Consider the following 21,793-nt stretch of genomic DNA (forward strand, 5'->3'; position numbering starts at 1 on the left):
AACCCTCCCTGCTCCCATCCCTGGGGCCTCCATCCCTGGGGATAACACTGTGGGGTGGCACAGAGGGCCCAAGGTTTGGGCTGGGGAAGGGTCAGGCAGCACCTGCCCCAACCTCCCCATGTGTCCTCACCACCTGCATGGGAGCTACCGAATCCCCTGCGGTGGCGGAGCTGCTCCGAGCTCCTCTGCCCTCCCAGGAGGGCTTTTGGACGGATAATCCTGCTGGTTTCGGCTGGGGGGGGGTTCACCAGGGTGAGGATGAAAGCCGGTGCCCGCGCTACAATGGGTGCTGCTTGCAGGACAGGTTGGCCGGGTTGCAGCCCTGGGGCCGGCCCCGCTGTGCCGGTCCGTGCTCATTCCTGAGAGCCCCTGGGCTCGCCTGGCAGCGCGGGGTGAAGGAGGAGACCACAGGGGAACTGCGGTGCCTGCAGGTGACGGTTTACTATGGTGATGTCCACAAACACACAATAAATAAGGGTTACTCCCAGAGGTACAGAATGTCACGAAACACGCACACCCGACCACAACCCCTCCCCGCACCGCACATGCACGAGTGGCTTCACACACGATGCAGCAAATGCCCCGTGGGAGTGAGTGCAGACAGCACTGCCCACCGGTGCACGAGGGAGAGCAGGGGCAGGGCTCCGGTGACCCCATCTTTGGGGAAGGAAACTACAGATTTCTCTGGTTCCTGCAACATCGAGTAGAAGTGCAACACACGACGGACGGCGTGGGACGCAGGGGCTCCTCCGGTGCTCCCAGGTGAGGGTTTGAGGCCAGCCCCTGGCCGTGATGGTCTGTGTGACTGTCCCCGTGTGCCTTGGCACAGCGTGTCCCCACGCGGCCGAGGGCAGCCCCTGTCCCTGCAGCCACCAGTGGCAGCGGGGACGTCCCCACGCAGGACCTGTGTGACGGGCGCATCCCGGCTCCGAGGCAGCAAACCTCACCCGTAACCTTTTGGGCCCTGCTGGGCACATCGCTGACGCTAATTCTTTGGCAAACAGTTCAAGTCATCAATCCGCAGCCTTCCGACCCGCCTGCAGCTGCCTCCCCAGCCACACCTGGAGGTGGGGATGGTACCTGGCAGGGAGGAGGTGGCTCCAGCGAGCCCTCTGCCACCGCAGCAGCACCTCCTGAGCCCCCGGTGCCCGCTCGGTGCCGGAGCCGTGCGCCCGTCCTGACCCCCAGCAGCTTCACACCAAGCAGGGCGAGAGCCAAGCACAATGCAAGACCCCACACGGGTTTTTAGGCTGCTCTGCTCACCCGCTGGGTAGGTGCATCACATGAGATTTTACACGGTGCATTGCACACGGACCAGGGCTTCTCGTGGGCTGGTGGGACCTGTGGCACACAGTTTGGTGCCCAGGGCTCTGGCACTCGGTGCACAGGAACACGTTTCAGTGGCTCCGGTCCCTTCGGGTGCCGTGGCCCACGCGCTGTCTCTCCTCATCCCACTGACGCTGATCTGCTCTCTTCATTTTCTCCAAGGGCTGCAGAGAAGTGGGGCGGAAACTGGAGAGCAAAGCAGGATGAAGCTGGCCGGCGAAGCAAGGGCATTTGTGCAGAAACGAATCTTGGCATGCTGCAAACCTGAGCGCCCAGGTGAGAGACGAGCTCCTTCCTGCTGCCTGCAGCTTTTCTTTTCACTTCAGCCACCTCATCCGCTCCTCTCCCTGCTCCAGAGCCCTAACAAACAGCCTAAGCAAAGGGCCTGCCTCCGGCACCATCTAGTGCCAACAGCCCCGCAGCGACCCGCCAGCCAGGCGGTCGAGCAGTAGGACCAAAACGTGGTAACTGCTCCCCTTCGTTAGGATGAAGCAGAAAGAAGCTTCTGTCTTCTGATCTGTCTCACCAGGAGTTACCTCCACACCCAGGAAAAAGGTGGGCGCTAAGGAAAGGAAACGCTAGTAGAAAGAATAGTGGGATCTGCTAGAAAAAGCTGAGGGACGCTGGCTAATTTAATACAAGGGAAGTACTAAAAATACGCGCATCTCTGGGACCATCGGTATTCAGAACTGCTAAAAGACTAGATTCTTCTCATAAAAACCTGAAAAAAGTTTAAAATCTCTTAGTATCAACTCATCCGTCTTCAATAAGCCTTTAAAAAAACGCAGCGAGGGGATGGGGAGGGGGCGGGCAGCTCGTCCCCTGCACTGGGGGCCCTGCCGCTGACCGCAGGAGGCTGGAACGGGGGGCGCAGACCTCACGGATCCCGCAGCTGCAGCCAGTACGTCCTGGTGGGCTGCCTTTCAGATCCCAGCAAGGGTGGGCTCTGGAGCTGCCCCCCACCTTCCCGGCAAAGCCAGCGGCCGTGCCCCAGCCCCGGCACAGGGCCGTGATGCTCTGGGGTCACTCTAAGCTGGCGCGTGACGCAGTGACGGCTGCGAGGCACACAATTAGGAAAGGGGCGTCCGGTGGCCAGATGGGTGATGGGTATGTTAAAAAAATAAACCGATCCTAATTGCTGCTAAAACCTGCCTAACCCCAGCCCCAGAAGTGAGGGATGCCACGGCATACGGAAAGTGCGGATGCGGAGTCAGCGCTGGGCTCTGGGACCCATCGGGACAGAAATGGAGCAGTGGGTTGGAAATGCAGGAACGTGGCTGGTGCTCACTCCAGAGCCCACTCGGCCAGCCACTGCTCGCACCGGGCTCGCTGCTCCTCTGTCTCCGGGCTCTTGGCTTCGCTCAGCACCTCCTCTCCCCTGTCCTCAAGCACGGCTTTCTGGCTCTCCTCCGCTTCCCCCTTCTGCATCGCCTGGTCCTTCAGCTCCTGGATGGTGTCGTCCAGCCGGTGGGTGACGTGGTGGGGCACCCAGTTGCTGTCCATCTCAGTGACAAAGGGGTCGGGCGCGCAGACCTCGATGAGCTCCTTGCCGGTGGGGATGCGCAGGTAGTAGGCGTGGAGCATCATCCTGTAGGGGCTGCTGTCCTTCTTGTGGCTGTAGGTGAAGTCCCCCACGATGGGGTGGCCGATGGCGCTGCAGTGAACGCGGAGCTGATGGGTGCGCCCTGGGGGGAAAGCAGGAGCAGGAACACAGGTTATCACCCAACTCCCAAATGGCATTAGTGCCCCCCAGCCAGAGAATTCAAATCCTCCATGAGCTCTCAGCTCTGCTTAGCCCTTTCTAGCCTTCACCTCGCACCACGTGGCTGCAAGTGCAGGTCCCACTGCAGGACCCGTCCGGCCTCAGCACCCTGCCCTAAGGCAGTGTGAGCCCCCACGGAGCCCCCAGCGCTGCGGCCGCCCCACAGCTCCCACCTGTCAGCGGCTGCAGCAGCACTTTGGTCACGGGGTCTCCGCTGTACGAGCCATGCTCCAGCACGATCAGCTCCGACTGGCAGGGCTTGGGATTTTCGCAGCCTGCAACGAGATCCGCAGGGGTCAGCTCCGTGCGGCCCCACGGGTGAGGGCGGCGGGGGCAGCGCGGGCAGGGCGCTCACCCTCGGTGCCGTCGATGCACATCATGTGGGTCATGCCCTCGGTGGTGTTCTTCCCGATGGCGTATCGGATCGTCATGCGGCTCTGGGCGACGTGGCCCCTCACCTGCAGGGAAAGGAGACGAGGCAGCCCACGGAGCGAGCCCAGCACCGACCCTCGCTCCTCAGCAGCACCGGGAGGAGCAAGCAGCGAGCACGGTGAGACACCCAGGAGCAGGAGCCAGCGGGAGGCACTTACCAGGGCGAGATAGGCTTTGGTCACCAGCCGGTCCTTAAAGCACTTGTAGGCGCTCCCCGCCGCCGCCTTGTTGAGTGCCACGCAGAGGGCCCCGCTGGTGGAGAAGTCGAGCTGGTGGCAAAACCTGGGGGGCAGAGGGCAGGGGGGGAGCACCCGGCAACTCCACCACCACCGCACGGCCCCTGCGGGGCCCGGCGCTCACCTGAAGCCGTAGTAGGTGTCGGGGTCGGCCAGCTCGGGGAAGCGGCGCTTGAGCTGGCCCTGCAGGGTGAGGGTCTCGTACCACATCTTGCTGTCGATGCGCACGTCCCAGTGCTTGTTGACCACGATGAAGTCGGGGCTCTGGTACAGGATGCACAGGTTGTCGATGGTGCCCGGCTCCATGGCGAGCGCCCTGCGGGGACAGCAGCGGGGCAGGGAGCCGGCCCCGGGGCCGTTCGCCCGCCGCAGCCCCGAACGCCCGGCCCGGGGAGGGGGTCCCGGGGGTCCCGCGGCTCCCCGCGGCCCCGGCCCCGCTCGCGGCCCCCTCCCGGCCCACCTGCGGCGCGGCCCGGCCCGGCCGGGCGGAGCGGCCGCAGCGCGTCACCTCGGCGCCGAGCGCGGATCGCGCCGGAACCAATCAGAGCCTCCTCCTCCAGCCTCGCCGCGCGGCGCAGCCAATCAGCGCCTCCACCTCTGGCCGAGGGGCGCGTCGCAGCCAATCAGCGGCCGTGCCGGCGAGCGGCGCGGCGGGAGGAAGCTCGGGGCGCAGCGCGGAGGGGCCATGGAGGGTCCCTTGGAGGACCCCATGGAGGGGCTCGGGGACAGCCCCGGGGACGGATCCGGGGACGATTTCTACGAGCGCTTCTCCGCCGAGCTGGAGGTGCTGGCCGAGCTGGAAGGTGCCAGCGCCGGGGCCGCGCGGTGCCCGGGAGGAGAGCGGCGGGGAGCGGGGAGCGGCTCCGGGGGGCTGCGACTGCGGGGCCGGGCTCCTGGCGGCGGGGTCAGGAGGCAGCGGGCACGAACCGGAGCTCGGGAGGCTCCCTCCGGCCGTGCCGGAGATGTGATGCCATCCCCGGCGCCTCCCAGACGTGGGGCTGGGATCCCAGCTCCGGGTGGCCCCGCTGGGCTTGCCCCGGGCGGAGCCGGAGGTGGCCGCCAGCCCCCAGCAGCCCCGTTCCGCGCTGCCCCGCAGATTACCCGTCCCCGCCTGCCGGCCCCAAAATCTCCCAGTTCCGGAGCAGGAGGCAGCCGCTGGAGGAGACGGAGCCAGCTGGGAGGGGGAACCCCAAGAAAAGAAGCCAGGAGTGCGCCCTGCGTGGATCCCCGCAGCTCTCCCCAGCCCCGGAGCCTCCCGTGACCCTCAGTAGGTTTCGCTGAGCCGGTGCTGGTTGTGGGGTGCTCTGGGGGCTCTGCGGGGCCCCGCTGCACCCGAGCCTGCTCTGGTGGGCTTTAGTCCGTGCCACATCTCTCAGCTTTCTCCTGCCTCCACCTCACCCAGCTCCTAAGCCGAAGCGGCAGCGGCTGGAAGCCATGAAGAAGCTGAACTTCGGCGCGGACGATGAGTGCGCTCCCGATGTCCTGCAGGACGCTGCCACGTTCATGCCTGGCCCGGAGGTGCCGGGAGCTCCCCAGGCTGCCAGGTTGGCTGGGTCCCCTGGAAGCTTCATCGCTGCCCCTCTGTCACCGTGTTTTGCTCAGAGAGCCTTTCAGGCCTGCCCTTGGGTGGGCTCTGAGCGCTCCTCGTCTCACCCCTCACTAACGGAGCCTGTTGTCCAGCTCGGAGCGCCTGGAGGTGAGCGGCATGGCCCCCCTGCAGACCACGCCGCCCTCCAACAAGAACCCGAAGCGGGTCCTCAGGCGGCCGCCCATCCTGGAGGACTACATCAACGTGACGTCCACCGAAGGCACCAGGGTCTTCATGGCTGTGAGGGAAGATCCCTCCAGGACAGGAGTGGAGGTGAGGGGGGTCTGGAGGCCAGGCTTCCTCAGCTCAGCTGCTTTCTGCGACCTCCGTTTGGCTCAGGAGCAGAGCTTTGATGAAGCACAAAGCACCCGTGCTGAGCATCACCGTGAGCATCACCGTGAGCATCACCGTGCCCTCTCCTTCTCACAGCTCCCCGACTCCTTGGGCTGGAACGCACGCAGGCCGCTCCACTTGCTGGGGGTCCCCTTCTCCTACCTGAAGGAACAAGTGAACGAAGAGGTATCTCACCTTCCTGCCCTGCCAGCCTTTTCCCCCTTGCTGCCCCGTTAGCAGCCTGTCTCTGACCCCCACCTCTCGCCCCGTTTGTCCCCAAGCGTCGCAGGCGTGCTCTGGAGATGTCGCAGCATTTGACGGAGATAATAAACAGGTGAGGTGTGGGCAGCTCCTGGTCTGCTGCGCTCAGATGTGGCTCCTTCGAGGCTCCGGTGGGTCTGGGTGTGTGGGAGATGAGCCTGCCCCCAGCATCCTCAGCCTGGGAAGTCTGGGTTTAGTTCCCAGCCCTGTCCTGGGTCCCTGTGTGGTCTGGGACGTGTTAATCCTTCCTCGCAGTTGCCTTGAGACCTGTGATAACACCAACACCACAGAGCCTCAGGAGGCAGCGGAGGCAGCGGACAAGGAGGAGTCCTCACTGCACTGCCTCTGGGTGGACAAATTTACTCCCCGGCGCTACATGGAGCTGCTCAGTGATGATGTGAGCTCCTAGGATAAGTGGGGTTCGGGGGGGTTATCACTCATAACTCTTCTTTAATGATGTGGGTTGTTGGGTTTGCTTCTTGTGCTCATAACACAGACGTTAAGCCATGAAGGAGAGCCCTGTGTCTGTCCTTACTGGGTGCTCCTCAGATCCCACTCTGACTGCTCGCTCTCTTGTCTGCCACCAGTACACAAATCGCTGCCTCCTGAAGTGGCTCAAGCTCTGGGACACGGTGGTGTTCGGGAGGGAGAAGCCCGTGAAGAAGGCAAAGCCCAGCGCTGAGGCTCATCCCCCGTTCAGACAGTCCAAGGAGCAGCAGAATAAGTGGAAGACGAAGGCCCAGCTCACGGAGGAGATTCTGGAAGCTGAGTTGGACCAGCACAGGAGACCCAAATACAAGGTGAGCAGGACAGGACGTGGCTGTGGTGAGCCTCCTTTCCTAACCCCACCACCATGGTGAGCAGTGGGGTCTTCATTTTCTCTTCTTTTCTAATAGAGATCCAGGAAAAAAACTATTCCCTCTTTATCATTTAGAAATATGTCTTTTCCTAATTTCTTCTGCTGTTTCAGCTTAAGTAATATGATAACAAGGGGAGGGCAGCAGGTTTGAAGAGATCAATCCAGCCAAATCCAGCCAAATTAAGTCATCTGGTTGGGGAAAGAAGTGCCCTTTTTATCAGAGGTTGGTCTGGACTTCATTCGTGGGGGGCTAACGTGTCATGTCTTTGAGCAAATTTCTGCCTCTGGAAGAGAGCAATGGTGCTGAAACAGTAAAAGGAACGGAGATAACTACCCAGACTGTTTTACCAGCTTCAGCATATCCAGTGAAAGGATATAAAAAGTAGGGAAACAAAAATTAGATGCTAAAAGTGTAAAAGCTGTTTCTTGGGACTGTGATTCTGGAAGGGGTTTTATTCTCCATTTTCTGTCATCCTATACATTTACAAAATGCGTGAGAGGTCCAGCTGCAAGCCAGCATGACTGTTGTCTCCAGCAGCTCCCGTTACATTCCCCTTCCCTCAGTGACTTTCCCTGACCTTCCCTGCTCCCAGTGCCCCTCCAGATGCCAGCGCAGGGGCTTGCAGGGGCTGAATGTCCCCTCTGTGCTACAGGTGGCCCTGCTCTGTGGCCCACCCGGCCTGGGGAAGACCACGCTGGCCCACGTCATCGCGAAGCACGCGGGGTACAACGTGGTGGAGATGAACGCCAGGTGAGCCTCGCCTCTGCCCAGCCCTGAAAGCTGCTGGTGGTGGTGCCAGGCTGAGCCTCCCCCCGTGGCCTTCTCCTGCAGCGACGACCGCAGCCCGGAGGTTTTCAAGACCCGCATCGAAGCTGCCACCCAGATGAAGTCAGTGCTGGGCGCCGACGAGAAGCCCAACTGCCTGATCATCGATGAGATAGACGGCGCACCCACCGTAAGCCCTCAGCTGCTGCCCAGCCTGAACTTGGCCACTTTTTGCTTAATTCTTAGCCCCGTTAGCAGCTCATCCTCTGCTCTATTTTATTACCTTTTTCTTGCTTCTAAACGGCAAGCTTTCGTTCCCTTTTGTGCATAATTTTCCCCAAGGCGTCCATTAGCGTGCTGCTGAACATCATCAACAGCAAGGAGGCGGAGGGCGAGGCGGCGCCGGGCAGGCGGAGGCGGCGCGAGGGCGGTCTGCTGCTGAGGCCCATCGTCTGCATCTGCAACGACCAGTGAGTGCTGCTCGTCCTCGGGGTGGGAAAGGGGACAGGTGGGGAGCTGAAACCCCTGCCCTGAACGAGGTGATGGGTGCTGGTGTGAGTTTCGGCTGGGTGTGGATGTGCACAGAATCACAGGATTGTAGGGGTTGGAAGGGATCTCCAGAGATCATCGGGTACAACCCCCCTGCCAAAGCAGGTTCCCTAGAGCAGGCTGCCCAGGTAGGCATCCAGACAGGCTTTAAAATATCTCCAGAGGAGACCCCACAGCCTCCCTGGGCAGCCTGTCCCAGCGCTCCGTCACCCTCACCGTGAAGAAGTTCTTTCACATGTTGCTGCGGAACTTCCCGTGCTCCATTTTGTGGCCGTTGTCCCCACAAACCACTGAAAAGAGGTTGGCCAAATCCCTCTGCTTCCCACACTTAAGATATTTGTAAGCATTGATAAGATCCCCTCTCAGTCGTCTCTTCTCAAGGCTGAACAGAATGGTAGGGTTGGCGCGTGCAGCCACGTGCAGCGCTTTAAACACCGCGTTTCTTCGGAGGGTCACGTTAATGGCTGGATTTCTTCTGTTGGGGTGGCTCGGGCACCCTTGGACACCCTCTGATTCTTTTTTCCAGGTTCGTGCCTGCCCTCAGACCGCTACGGCAGCAAGCTTTCCTGCTCAGCTTCCCCCGCACGGCCCCATCCCGGCTGGCCCAGCGGCTCGGCGAGGTGCGCACAGCCCCGGGCTCCTGTCCCCACACGGTGGCTGCGTGGCCAGGGCCCCTCTCACCTCCCTCCCCTGCAGATCGCCCTCCTGCAGGGCATGAGGGCGGACACAGGAGCGCTGCTGGCACTCTGTGAGAAGACAGAGAACGACATCCGCTCGTGCATAAACACCTTGCAGGTATTTGTAGCAGCGGGAAGGTCCCGGGGGGGATGAAGGCTTGCTGCTTTGCTTGACCTGCTCTGGATTCAGGTGGGGATTAAGGGAAAGATTGTGTTCCAGGCAGGTCCCTAAAGTGTCAGTCCTGTCCCTGGTGTTATTTTTAACCTCGATTCTGCTACAGTGTGAGGGAGAATGAGGTGTCTTTGTGTCGGGCTGTTCCCAGCACCGCAGAGCTGTGGCTGGCACCCCCTTTCTCCTCCTGCTGCCCCTCTCCCCCTGCGTGGCACGCAGCCCCCTGCTTGTGTTGCAGTTCCTGCACGGCCGAGGCCAGAAGGAGCTGAACGTGCAGATGGTGCAGACGATGAAGATCGGCTTGAAGGACCAAAACAAGGGGCTCTTCTCCATCTGGCAAGAGATCTTCCAGCTCCCACGGGTTCAAAGGTAAACGGGGAATTTGTTAGGTCTGTCTGGCACATGCTGCTTTGTGGGCCCTGCCTGCAGGACTGGCAGTGGAGAAACCCGAACCATGCTGGAGACCAGGCTTAGTTTCAGAAAATCTGTGTACTCTAGATGCTCTTTTTAGTGCCCATTAATTTGATACTGGTGTTGCCTTCAGTCTGGTTTAAAAGGGTCCAAATCCTCCTTGCTGGTCCACCCAGCACTGCACTTTCTGTGCGTGGCCCAGGCTCCCCGAGCCCTGTCCTTGCTGCTGTCCGCAGGCACAGGATAGGGATGGACCCCACGCTGCCAAACCAGCTGCTGGCGGACGAGGACGACCTGTCCCACCTTGGCGTGAAGGCCGGCCTCAACGCCTCCTCCCACCGCTTCCACCGCGTCCTGCACCTCGCCAGCTCCTCGGGGGAGCAGGAAAAGCTCGCCCAGGTAGAGCAGCCTGGAGGGGAGAGCCAGGGGTGTGAGCTCCTGTCCGTGCTCCTTTCAGTGCCAGGCTGCAGTGCAGTGCTGGAGCCGAGCTCAGGATGGTGCTTAAAATTCTCAGATGTGACCACTGCCTGTCTTTAACCCTGCTCTCGCCCGGCCTGCAGGGTCTGTACGACAACTTCCTGAACATGAAGCTGCGGGACTCCAGTCTGAGCTCGGTGTGCTTGGCCCTGGAGTGGCTGGGCTTCTCCGACATGCTGGGCAGGGCCGTGCTGCACGGGCAGAGCTTCCAGCTGATGCGCTACCTGCCCTTCCTGCCCGTGGCCTTCCACCTGCTCTTCGCAGCCACCAGCATCCCCCGGCTCGCTTACCCCAGCAGCCAGCACGAGGCAAGCCCTGGGTGGGCACGGTGGCCACAGGGCTTTGGCCTCACTGCTCATGGGGACGCCTGCACTTGTGGCCGGGGCTGAACTGTCCTGGCCCTGTCTCTTCCCAGGCCCTGGCCAAGCAGAACCACATGCAGAACCTCATTGTGTCCATGGTCTCAGGGATAACGCCCAGCGCTCGCAGCCGCACTGGGCAGCAGTCCCTCGTCTTGGAGGTGCTCTGCCTGCTGCTGGACATCCTCACCCCGAAGCTCCGGCCGGTGAGTGCCCGATGTTCCCTTCTGGCTGTTCTGGTTCTGGTGGCAGGGTCCTGGGTGCTGGGTCCCCTCCCTGAGTGGCTCCCAGGGGGACTGGGACATGTCCCCTGCGTTGCCCTGCCCTGGCGTGGGCTGAGCTGATGTCCCAGACCTCTACGTCCCCAGTTCAGGGTTGGTTTGGAATTGCACCCGATGCAGAAGTCAGAGGGGAGGTGGCACTCAAACACCTGGCTGTGGGTGCACCTCCCGGAGCCGGGGCTGGGGGCTTGGCACAAGTGAGGATTTTGGAGGCCTGGTTCTGGTTCTCCTGCTCCTTCGGCACATTCACCCTTGGGGCTGATGCAGGAGGCTCCCCTGCCCTGAAGCACAGGGTGTCCCTAATAGGAGACCAAACTTTTCTCCTCCCTAGTCGTATCCTCATGGGCATTTGCTATCTGTTCTCATATTGAGACAAGAAGCCTGCTTTGGGTTATTTTTGTGTTGAGAAGCTGCTCTAGATATCTCGAGTTGTGCTTTCCCCTTGCTCACCTCCCCGGTGGGCCCCGCTGTCCTCCCCAGGTGAACACGCAGCTCTACAGCCTCAAGGAGAAGCAGCAGCTCGCCGACCTCATCAGCACCATGCTGGCCTACAACCTCACCTACCACCAGGAGCGCCTGCCCGAGGGCCAGTACGTCTACAAGCTTGACCCGTAAGTCTCGAGGGACTGCTGTTCCTCTGCCCGGTCCTCTTTCTGCCAGGCAGGAGCTCGTGGGTGCTGTACCGGGATGAGAAAATGAGTGCACTGTCCTGGTTTTATCTGATGAACTGGTGTATCAGTAGCATGCCATTCCTGGACCTGAGTCTTGGCTGTGCTTTAGGGATCTTCTGAGCTGTAAATGCTCCCGAGGCTTTGGTGAAATAATACAGACCCGAGCAGAGCTAGGAGCAAAGCTAATGTCTTCCTGGTACAAAGTTAATTACAGAAATTAGCCTCTGTTAAATCAAGCCACTGTATCTAATTACAGCGAAGCATTTTATTTTTTTTCCACGGAAACGCCTGGGGGACCTGCTCGGGTTGTGGCGAGGCATCGCTCTCCTGCCCCCCGAGCCCGGCTGCTCCGAAAAGCCACCGGCAGGGAGCTGGAGCAGCGTGGAGCAGCACCTGGTGTGTTGTGCTCTGCTTCTGAGGTCTGTGCTGTCCCCAGCCCCTGCTGCGGCAATGCCTGGTGCTGCAGGGAGGTTCCATGTCCTGCTGGCACCCCTAAAAAACATCCCAGTGCATCTATCAAACAGAGCTGTTTTAACAGCAAAACCTTTTGTTTTCTCTGAGCTGTCACGAGCTGTTTTCTCTTGCAATGTACAGCCAGAGTGGTTTTGGAGGTGGCAGTACCTGGAAGGACAGGAGCTGGGTTTTACAGGGAAGCTCGGTGTCTGCACTCTTTGCTTTTCCTGCAGCAGCCTGTTCTGGCGCTGCCTTGTCACTGCTGCTGCTCTTTAAAGGCAGCTGAGGGACCATGTGAGGAAACACAGGAAGAAAAATGACTTTTTTAAACAGTAGATTTGACAGCTGACTTCTAAACAGCTGCAAATCCATCCGACATGCGAGTGCGTTCCCATTATTTGAAGGGAAACAATACTGAATGTGAATAAAGCACAGAACGGTCTAAATGGCAGATGAAGAAAACCAGACGGCTGCTCGGTGCTCAGGCTGGGCTTCAACTGTGCTGAAAAAGCCTTAACTGGCGTGCCAGCCCTGTTCAGAGCCCAGCTGCTGTGGTTTGCCCAAATGCCTGCTCACGGTTGCATCCCCTGGGGGGGCTCCCTGAGGGCCCTGCTGCCGCCTGTGCCTCAGCTGCGACCCTGTGGCTTGGGCTTTTTCAGGGCAGCCTGTTTTTCACAAACCTGTGTAATTTCCTGTTCTTGCACTCAAACCAAGATTAAGAAGCGTGTAATCTCCCGGGGATTGTCACTCAGCTGCGCTGTACCAGGGCAGCCTGGGGCTGCACGTCCAGCACCACCTGGGCATCTTCTAACGCTGCCGGCGCCCGCTGGGAGGGCAGCGGTGGGGAACGTGCCCCGGGGTGGGACAGAAAGGGGACAGGGCTGGCAGTGCTGCAGGTCTCACCGTGCACGGTGATGGATTTATTTTCTCTCCTCCTTGCCCCCGTGCACCTGGCTGCTGCTGCTGAAGGAACGTGGAGGATGTCTGCCGGTTCCCGGACCTGCCAGCTCGCAAGCAGCTGACCTACCAGGCCAAGCAGCTCATCGCCAGGGAGATCGAGCTGGAAAAGATGAGGAGGATGGAGGCTCTGCTGCAGGCACGAAACCTCAGCGAGGTACGGAGGGGGAGAGCAGGGGAGGGTGGGCTTTCAGGGGGCCCATAGTAGCGGGTCCATCACCTGGGGTGCAGCTGGGCGATGGGGATGAATGAAGTCCTTAGGGTTGGTGTGGGGACGGGGTCTTCCCAAAGCAGGAGGTGGTTGTCAGTGCATGCACAGACCCTGCTATGGGGTCCAACTGCAGCTGGAGAGGGCCTGGGAGGACGTCTTGTCTGTGTCCCCCTGCCCCACTCTCTGGGGTTACCCAATGCCCCTGCCCACCATCCCTGCCCCTACCAGCCGCCTCTGCCTGCTGATGGCAGCAGAGGCACGAGCACGCTGATGGCTTTTGCTCTGCCTGTGGAAATCCAGGATTAACCCCCTGGGTCCCCACAGCCTGTCCCCCCCTGCCCCTGCACATCTGCCTTGGGCTGACAGCAGGCGCGGGGCAGCACATCCAAGCCCAAACAGCTCATCTTTTTGCATGAATTCTGGAAATACTCTAAGTATGAGCTTTAAACCCTTAACCTAGCTAGGGATGGGAATTTTAGTTGACCTGCCTGTGACTTATACACATCAGTGAAGGAGCCAACCTGCTCTTTCCTATCTGTATGATCCTGTTGCTTCACTTTGATCTTCCCAAGGATGCCAGAGCACCCCAGGAGGAGCAGAGCCCACTGCCAAAACCCTCTGCTGCACGGAGCAGTGGGCATGAGGCAGGAGGAGGTGGAAGTGGGCAAATGTGGAGGCTGAGAAACGGCCCTGGTGGGGGTTGTGTAACTGCTGACTGCCTTGCCCTGGTGCCAGGGGGATAATTGGTCCCTGGGAGCCCCCTCTTGCAGCAGAGGCAGTTCCTCAGGGGATATTTGTGGCAGGGAGATGGTGTGAAAACATCTCTGGAGGCTTCTTGTTTATGCAGTGCCAACCACAAAGTCCCAGGCAAAGAGGCAGCGCACACAGCGTGCCCAAAGCGCTGCCTTGGGCTAATCTGGAGCTGCTGCTGGGAGACAACATGGTGAAAAACATGTATAACAAAGTATTGTTATCCAAATAGGCAGCAAATAGACCCCAGACTACAGCCTGAAGATGACTATATCTGTAACAAAACCCACGAAATCCTCCTGTGTTTCCCAGATGGGAGCACTCGGGTGTTTGTGTGTTGAAGGAGAAAGGCAGAGGTCCTCAGCTGGGGGATTTCTCCCTGGTCTGGACACCCAGTAGCAGCCCCAAGGGGATGTGCTCAGGGTTATTCCCCCCAACAGGAGACAGCAAGAGGCCCCAGTGAGCCAGCAGAGAGTGGGGACACGGGGCCAGCAGCGCCCCTAAACCACCAGCAGCGCCTGGAGCACATCGTGAGGAGGGCAGCGGTGGAGGACAAGGTGAGGGGTGGGGGACACTTATCAGCAGTAAGGTCGGAGGGGCCTTTACCCATCAGTGGGCCCTGCGATGTGTCCCTGGGGTGTTTCTGCTGCAGCCATCTGGCCATGAAACCCCCGCGGCTGCTCTGTTCCCTGCACCTGGGGACATCAGTGCCTGGGGAGGGGGAGCCTGCAGCACATCCCCTGAAGGCCCCATCTGTGGGGATGGGAGATGTGGCAGTGCCTTCAGCACAGCCCACGTACATCTGTATCGAAGCACCCAAACCCCATCTGGCTGCAGCTGGGGAGGTCAGTGGGGAGCAGCCGGAGCAGCACCAGGGACCAACTGGACACCATGGGGCTCTCCTGGTCCCGCGCCACCCCCCCTTGTCCTGGGCTGAACTTCAGACTTCAGCCCTCAGCAAAGCCCCGTTTAGCACAGCAACCCCTAACATTTGTCTTTTCCTACTGATTTTGAATGTTGTTTGCATTTTACCAAGGCCACTCGCCCTTTCTGCGGGATTTGCATTCAGCTCCTGCTCGGTGGCTTCCTGCTCCTGCTCTGGGGGTTGGAGCAGGCACCAGCAGGGCTGTGCTGACCCCCACCTTGTTTGTTTTCCACAGCCTGAGACCGACTTCTTCGGGCGGCCGATTCTGCGGCAGAGGGTGTCCACAGCCCCGGGTAGGTGCAGGGGGATGGGGTGCCCACAGGTGCTGCTGGGGGTCCCTGTATTTGCAGTGCTTGGACCCCACACCCACAGGTGCCCAAAGGGGTGTTCTGTCCCTAAGCCCTGTCCCAAGCCCTGGGGAATGCTGGTGGGGTGGGAAGGGAAACTGGGAAATGAACTGAGCTGGGGAGCAGGGGTTTGGGGTCCTGCACATGTCTGTGGGAGCTGAGTCTTGTGTGCCTGCAACCACTCCTGTGCACGGTGTGAGCTCCCCTCTCAGCATCAGTGGGGCTCATGAATAAAGGGGGGGAGTTCCTCCACGTTCCTTATCCCCGATCTTACCCCCCGTCCCTGCCCTGCAGCCGCTCAGCCCTCCGAGCAAGATTCAATCGAGAGACAGATGGGAAAGGCCGTGGGCAACAGCGACGTCTGGTTCCGATTTAACGAAGGGGTTTCAAACGCCGTCAGGAGGAACCTCTACATCAAGGACCTGCTCTAGCAGGGACCAGAGGGAACCCAGGAGCTACTGGAGAGGGGAGCGAAAGGATAAGCTGGCTTTTAGCTGTCTCACCCTTGCATGGAGCATGTGCAAATGGTGCTGATATTTTTTTAATAACCAGTTGTTTTGTTTAAAAAAAATAAAATATAAAAATTAATAAAATCTTGCAATATTGCTCTGTTTATTTCATTTATAAACCCTTAGTTGCCATGTTTTGCCTGTTGTGCTGCAAAACTGCATAGCCTACAAGATACAAAAGAGTAAAATCATTGTAAATGTTTTATAAAAGTTTTTTTTTTTTCCTTTACAAGTTGAAAAATCAGTCATGTTTACAGAAGGGGGGCAGAGGTATGTGGCAGTCTGTACCAGCCCCAGAGACACCTTCACTCCTCTGCTTCGCCCCATACCTCTCGGCCACCCTGCCCACCCCGTGTCTGTTTTCCCAGGCAGCCCGTATAAAAAAGAAATGCTTCTACTACTAAAAATAATAAGACAAGATGAGGGTAGGGTTTTTCAGTTAGTCGTATTCGGAAGCTACCTAATAAAAAAGTATACATTCAGCGGTAGGCCGGGCGCCCGGCAGCTGCTGGCGGCCCGCGGCCCTCAGAGGATGCTGCACTTCCCCTTCTCCACCCAGGGGTTGTTCTTCATCAGCTCCGGGTTCAGGAAGGGATCTTCTGGGATACCGTCCTCGATCCACTTCACGAACCTGTGGGAGGGGTCGGGGGGATGTTATACAGCCTGGGTTTTTGGGGCTGCAGTGCACAAACCCCTCTGGATTTGCTCCGCACCGAATCGAGGCCTGCACATGGTGGGCCTGGGGCAAAGTTTTGCTGTGGGAGCACCATGCTGGGGGCCCCCAGCTTGCTGAGACCTCATCAGCTGCCTCCTGTCCCCAGTGCCTGTGGCTGCCGTGTGCTGCTGGCCTCGGCACTGCCCTGTGAACCGTGCTCAGGTCGCCCTTTTCCTCTCCCCCCCTCACTGTGTAAGAGCGAGGCCGTGGGGATGTCCTGTGCCCCTTCATGGCAGGCAGCAGCAAGGTGCGAGCCATGCAGAAATACCTCTTCATGACCACGTTACACTTTTCATTTCCAGCTTTGCTTTACAGCCTCTGGGTGTCCACCCTCACCCCCACTGCCCCATTACAGGAAAGGTACAGGACAGGGCACAACGTGGTGGCTGAGCCCAAAGCGCTGGGGGGCTCCTGGGGAGTCCCAGAGGTCTCTCAGCTGCCACCACGTCCTGGCCACTTGGGCAGCTTGAGAGGAGCGGGCACGGGGCGTTATGGACACCTGCAGGGGGGTCTGGGGAGCCTTCAGCAGCTGGGGCTTGGGTAACCGCGGGGTGACGATTTCTGAGCTCGTTCAGGGAGGAGATTTGGAGGGGGTAGGGGGAGAAAGCCCCACAGTCACTCCCAGCCATGCTCACTCACTCAGGTATCGTCTTGGAGGACATCTCCCGCTTGTAGGCCAGCTGGTACTTGAGGCTCTCCACCTCCTTCTTCCACTGCGGCAGGTCCCACTCGTCCATGGCACCTGGTCTCGGTGGGGGCTCGGTGGGGCGGCGGTGGGGGCTGAAAGGCAGGGTGTCCGTGCTGTGTCCCCGGCTGCCCCCTGCCCCATCCCCGTGCTCCCTGAGCTCCTGGGGACATTCCCGATCCCACCCATTGCAGACCTGTGGCTCCGAGAGATTTTGGGAGGTTTTGCTTACCTCGGTGGCACGGCCGGGCACAGTGGTGAGTGCCCGCTGCCGCGCTCTTGTACCCACCCTGAGCCCGTGGGCACATGCAAAGCCTGCCCGGAGAGCCAGGCTGGATTTGACTGTGATTTGGCTGTTGGTGTGTGCAAATAACAAACCAGAGGCTCTCCGGGGTGGGGTGGGGGCAGCATTTTCCTGCCTGGCTGTGGCCCTGAGCGAGGGGCAGGAGGGATTTTGGCCCTGCACAGCCCTGGTGAAGGCTCAGTGGGGTGTTTGGCGGGGATGTATTGCAGCCCCTAAGCCAGTATTTGGGGCTGGGGTGAGATCCCCCTCTCCCAGCCTCACTCCCAAGCTGCAGTAGCCCCCACGGGCAGCACCGAGTGGCACCATCCACCAGGGAAGGAGGCCCTGTGGCCCCAGGGAGGGCTGGTGGGGGGGGTGAGGGGAGCAAAGCACCGAGCACCCTGCAGCAACACGGCGAATAGTGGGGACATGGTGGAGAAACTGAGGCACAGCACCCAATTGGGCACAAGCTGTGACCACAGCCGCTTGACCCCCAGCTCCCCATACTGTCCCAGGGACGGGTGGCACAAGGGGACATCTCCTCCTGCCCGTGGCCACCCATGACCCCAGCAAAGCCCGGGGCCATGCTCTGTCCAGCACAGAGCAGCACCGGGCCCACCCAGCAGCATCTCTTTGCACCAGGGTGGCCAAACGGGGGACACCCCGCATCCCGAGCCATCCTCAGCCCCGTGCAGGGCAGGGCTCAGCAGCTCCGTGCTTCTGTAGAGCATCCACAGGGAAAATAATCAGCACGGCCGGGAGGAGGGTGAGCACCCAGCGCCCAGCATCCCTGTGCGCCCGCGGTCCGGCCTCCCCGCTGCTCCCGCTCCCTCCGGCGGCTCTCCCGGCGGAGAAGCATCCCCAGCCCCACTCCGGCCATCCCAGCAGCATCCCAGTGCCACGGCCACGGCCGAGCTCTCCACCTACCTCGGCTGGAAAAGGTGTTAGCAGGAGCGGGGGCTGCGTCCGTCCCCGCCGGCTCGGCAAGCTGCGCTGGCCTCGCCTCCCGCTAGCGCTGCCCTCGCTGTCAGCAAGCCCAAATCCTCTGTGTAATCTATTAATGCACGGCCCGTCCAGCTGCCTCCGACACGGCAAGAGCCGGATAATGAGAGCGTCCTCCCCCCCCTGCTGCTCCCGGGGGATTTGGCTCCGCTGAACGTGAGCTCCGGGACGAAGGCAGCGTGCTGGGACCGGGGCTGCGGCGGCCGTGATGCCGAAACGCGGCTACCCTGGCCTTGGCTGCGCTGTAAGGGCTGGATGGGCCCCGGGGGGACACGAGTGGGATGAGTGCTGGGACATAGCAGCACCCCAGGGAGTGTCTGCATCCCTGCCCGTGTCCCTGCTCCTATCTGTGCACGTATCTGTGCCTGCATCCCTGCCCACATCCCTGCCCGCATCTCTGCCCGCATCCCTGCCTGAATCCTTGCAAAGCCTTCCTGGGTGCCATCAGCAAGGACCCCCCCCCCCAGATGCAGACCCCAGCCCCACGCCATTGCTTTCTCCTGGCTGGTGGCTGTGTGCTGCCCCTGGTTTTCTTGCATCTTCCCACTTTATCTTGCCACTTTCCTGGTGCTGGCAGGGCCAGGAGGCAGGGATTTGCAGGGGTGCACATGGGAATGGCTTACTAAAAAGAAAAAAAAGAAAAAGGAAAAAGAAAAAAAGAAAAAATAAGAAAATTTAAAAAAATAATAATAATAAAAAAATTGCAAAAGCTGAGAAGTTGGAAACTAAATATTTGGCCAGGGTGAAGGTCAGGGGAAGCACATGTTGAACAATAAGAGCATTAAAAAGCAGCAATTAGTGTAACATACAGGGAGGAAAAAGATAAAGCCACACTGTGTTGTTAACTGATTAAAATCACCATCATTGAAGCAAAAGCAAAACCACAAAGGTAAAAAAAAAAACAAAGCAAAACAAAACAACAAACCATTCATATTAAGCAACCATTAAAAAAAAAAAAAAAAAAAAAAAAAAAAGAAGTCTTCCCAATTCCACCCAAAGCGATGAGCCTGGTGTTGCCAAACTGAGGGGGTTCCCTGTGTGCTGGAGGCTCAGGGAGCAAATGCCCTGCATTGGCCTGAGTGCCTGAGGAAAGGGAGGTGAAAAAAAATTAATAATAATAAAAAAATATATATAAAATAATCTCTTGTATATATACAATGATCTCTTGCAGTCCCTTCCAACCCCTATGTTTCTGTGATTCTGTGAATAATAAAATATGAAATAAATATATACACTAGAAATATAGTAGCTCATTTAGCATATAAAATGATATAAATATAATAAAACATAAAGTGTATTATAATTAACATGTACTATATATTATAGAAGATGTTTGGTTGATTGGGCACGGATTCCAATCCCTGCTACTAGAAGATAGTGACTGTTATTACGTACTATCAAGCACAATTATAAAACCAAGTGCGAGTCTTCAGAGAAAGGAATTTTCCCATATGTAAAAGACCGTATCATTATCTATGGCGTAATCCTCATGATAAGAACTTTATTCTTTGCTGCTCTCTCTCTATCTCTTACACAAAGGCTGCACCTCAGATGCCTCTGGCAGCGCAGAAGCCCCTGCAGCCACCTGGGTGCCCCATCCCGAAAGCTTTGCTGCTCCCTGCACTCTGTTGGCGCCCGTCTCCAGGCTCCACGGGCAGCCTCCACCGAAGATCGATAGCACTAACGGCCTCCCCTGCCTCCTAATGGGCTCACCGCTCCCCTGCCCTGCCCCAGGAGAGGATGCTGCCCACAGCAGCATCCTGGGTGTCTGCAAACAGCTCCGTGGCGGTGGCCTCCTTGGGTCGCCACCGCCTGGACTTTTCCACATGGCACCATCCGCCTGAAGGAGGTCAGCGATACGGCGCGCTGTCCCGCAGATTATCTCGCTGTTGACATCAGTCGTAATCTCCCAGCGCTGCCTCCAAACAATTATGGGAAAGGCTGGGGTTTAGCGATAAAATGACACTGGAGACGGGTTATTGGATTTCTGTGGATTTTCCACAATCTGACTGCAGCGCCGGCTGAGCGGGGCCGGGCAGAGCTGCCAGGGATGGCACAGGCAGTGCCCAGTGAATTTCGGAGCCATCGACACCATCCCAAAGCCGAGGGGCCCTGAAGCTCATCCCCTCCTATAGCCACGTCCACCCTGGTACCTTTTCTTGGCAGGCTTTGGGCTGGGAGCAGGACAAGTGCCCCGCGTGCCAAATCCCTGAGGACCCACTGAGGACCCAGCTGCGCAGCCCCCGCCGTGCCCACCCCGCGCAGCAGATTGCAGGGCTCGCATTAGCAACCCTGCCTGGCTTTGTAGATTAAAGAATTATGAACTCCTGAAGTTTTGCAATATTAATGATTGTAGCCATCTGTTAATCTGGCAGCCAGCAACAAGCTGCTTTTTTTTTTTTTTTTTTTTTAAAAAAAAAAAAAAAAAAACTTTGCTTAGTCCAGTTATTAAAATGGAGTATTTTTGGTCTGGCAGGCAGCTGGGAGAAAGCTACTCCTCGGTGGTGTCCCGAGGTGGCCGAGCAGTGACTTCACCCCTTCGTCATCGGTGCCATCTGTGGGCAGCACCAGCACTGGTGGGAAGGAGCCCGCACGCAGGGGACACAGCCCACCCCCAGCACAGCCTGGGTGAGGGGTAAGAAAGGAGAAAATATCATGAACCCCTTATCTCAGATAGGGTTTGGAGGCTGGAGAAACGTGTCTTGGGCGCAGGAAGGTAAGGGGCAGCTTTGTGCTCTCATGCTAGGAGCCAGCAGGGATGGGATCTATCTCACGAGATGCGAGATCAGTGCTAGATGGACCAGCACCAGGATGCTTTCTGAACATCGGGGTGTGCCAGGCAGCTTGCTGTGGGGTATGCAAGAGTGGGCAAGGACATTTGACATGGAGCATGGCAGATTTAGCTGCCAGCTGGTTTTGGCTTCTTCTGGGACTGGGGAGAGGGGATCTGTGCCTGTCGAGCACAGTTGGGTGCTGCACCAGCACCCAGTGGAGGACAGCACATGCCGAGCACAGCATTTGAGGGCGAGGCCCCACAACAGCAGCAAGGCACCAGCCCCCATCCACCCCCCAGAAAGCAGGGGTCTGCCCTCAGCACACGCTGCTAATTAAGGCTCTCAGTGGAACGGTATTTTAGATAACTCAGTTCTCTGGTACACACTCTGAAGGGATAAACTCATTTAGCAGGTTAATTAGTGTCCTTGGCAGAAACAGCAGCAGCTCTCTCCCAGCCCACTGAGCAGAGACAAGGCTGGGAAGCAGAGGGGGGACAAGGCAACACATGTGGGGGTGGTCCTGCACCCTCCTCCACTGTCTCCTTGGCCATGAACTTGTTTCTGTGCTGTTTTCTCATACAAATCCACCCTGAGTGTGAAGTTATTCATGTCAGACTTGAGGTGGTGGGGTCCCAGGTGGTATTTTCTATTCAGATCTAGAAATATCCCAGCCATGCTGTGAGAGCTTAGGATTTGCCCCAGAGCAGAAGTAAGAGCCACACAATGTAAGGCTAGCACAAGATAATTTTTTTTTCCTCCCCTTAAATATTACACTAGAGGACAAGTTTTTAAACAATTAAGTTATTAGCCACGTATTTTAGAAATCTTTCTCTGACAAACTCAATGGAGGTCTGCTGATCACAACCAAGCACACACACACACCTTATGCTCCTGGGCTGAACGATGGCATTCCCTTTCCAGACATTACGAATCTCAAACAATTTCATTAGTTCCAGACAAAGTTTTATCTTCAATGCATGTACTTACTTGCAAGTGTTCTACTTAGTGTTTGGCAGTTTCAG

General features: G+C 58.4%; 3 protein-coding genes across 3 annotated transcripts; 1 reads left to right on the plus strand and 2 right to left on the minus strand.

Annotated features, from left to right (window-relative positions):
* Window positions 1-1,940: 1,940 nt before the first annotated feature.
* RPUSD1 (RNA pseudouridine synthase domain containing 1) lies at window positions 1,941-4,241 on the minus strand. Its single transcript, XM_084537403.1, has 5 exons — window positions 3,881-4,241; window positions 3,679-3,802; window positions 3,444-3,546; window positions 3,262-3,363; window positions 1,941-3,011 (listed from the first exon to the last, which is right to left on the minus strand). Exons 1-5 carry the CDS (start codon window positions 4,060-4,062, stop codon window positions 2,611-2,613), a joined length of 912 nt encoding a protein of 303 aa, XP_084393529.1. The 5' UTR covers window positions 4,063-4,241; the 3' UTR covers window positions 1,941-2,610.
* A 163-nt stretch (window positions 4,242-4,404) lies between these two features.
* Window positions 4,405-15,408, plus strand: CHTF18 (chromosome transmission fidelity factor 18). Its single transcript, XM_084537404.1, has 22 exons — window positions 4,405-4,559; window positions 4,853-5,023; window positions 5,159-5,300; window positions 5,437-5,617; window positions 5,774-5,863; window positions 5,959-6,011; window positions 6,194-6,335; window positions 6,526-6,738; window positions 7,451-7,548; window positions 7,630-7,753; window positions 7,906-8,033; window positions 8,639-8,732; window positions 8,809-8,907; window positions 9,200-9,330; window positions 9,609-9,771; window positions 9,933-10,157; window positions 10,265-10,414; window positions 10,970-11,100; window positions 12,583-12,727; window positions 13,972-14,088; window positions 14,692-14,749; window positions 15,098-15,408. Exons 1-22 carry the CDS (start codon window positions 4,442-4,444, stop codon window positions 15,232-15,234), a joined length of 2,910 nt encoding a protein of 969 aa, XP_084393530.1. The 5' UTR covers window positions 4,405-4,441; the 3' UTR covers window positions 15,235-15,408.
* Window positions 15,397-18,242, minus strand: GNG13 (G protein subunit gamma 13). Its single transcript, XM_084537406.1, has 3 exons — window positions 17,923-18,242; window positions 16,667-16,807; window positions 15,397-15,943 (listed from the first exon to the last, which is right to left on the minus strand). The coding sequence occupies exons 2-3, from the start codon at window positions 16,762-16,764 to the stop codon at window positions 15,838-15,840; spliced, it is 204 nt and encodes a 67-aa protein (XP_084393532.1). The 5' UTR covers window positions 16,765-16,807; window positions 17,923-18,242; the 3' UTR covers window positions 15,397-15,837.
* Between the last annotated feature and the right edge of the window lie 3,551 nt (window positions 18,243-21,793).

Source organism: Aythya ferina, assembly GCF_964211825.1.
Source record: "Aythya ferina genome assembly, chromosome: 15".
NCBI lineage: Eukaryota > Metazoa > Chordata > Aves > Anseriformes > Anatidae > Aythya > Aythya ferina.

Coding starts and splice junctions, on each gene's coding strand:
- GNG13 (XM_084537406.1), bottom strand. CDS start 16,764: ATGGACGAGTGGGACCTGCCGCAGTGGAAGAAGGAGGTGGAGAGCCTC. Junction 15,944..16,666: donor TCCTCCAAGACGATACCTGA/GTGAGTGAGCAT, acceptor CCCCTCCCACAG/GTTCGTGAAGTGGATCGAGG.
- CHTF18 (XM_084537404.1), top strand. CDS start 4,442: ATGGAGGGTCCCTTGGAGGACCCCATGGAGGGGCTCGGGGACAGCCCC. Junction 5,301..5,436: donor GGAGCTCCCCAGGCTGCCAG/GTTGGCTGGGTC, acceptor CCTGTTGTCCAG/CTCGGAGCGCCTGGAGGTGA. Junction 14,089..14,691: donor GGGCAGCGGTGGAGGACAAG/GTGAGGGGTGGG, acceptor TGTTTTCCACAG/CCTGAGACCGACTTCTTCGG.
- RPUSD1 (XM_084537403.1), bottom strand. CDS start 4,062: ATGGAGCCGGGCACCATCGACAACCTGTGCATCCTGTACCAGAGCCCC. Junction 3,547..3,678: donor CCAAAGCCTATCTCGCCCTG/GTAAGTGCCTCC, acceptor CTTTCCCTGCAG/GTGAGGGGCCACGTCGCCCA. Junction 3,012..3,261: donor GCTGCTGCAGCCGCTGACAG/GTGGGAGCTGTG, acceptor CTTTCCCCCCAG/GGCGCACCCATCAGCTCCGC.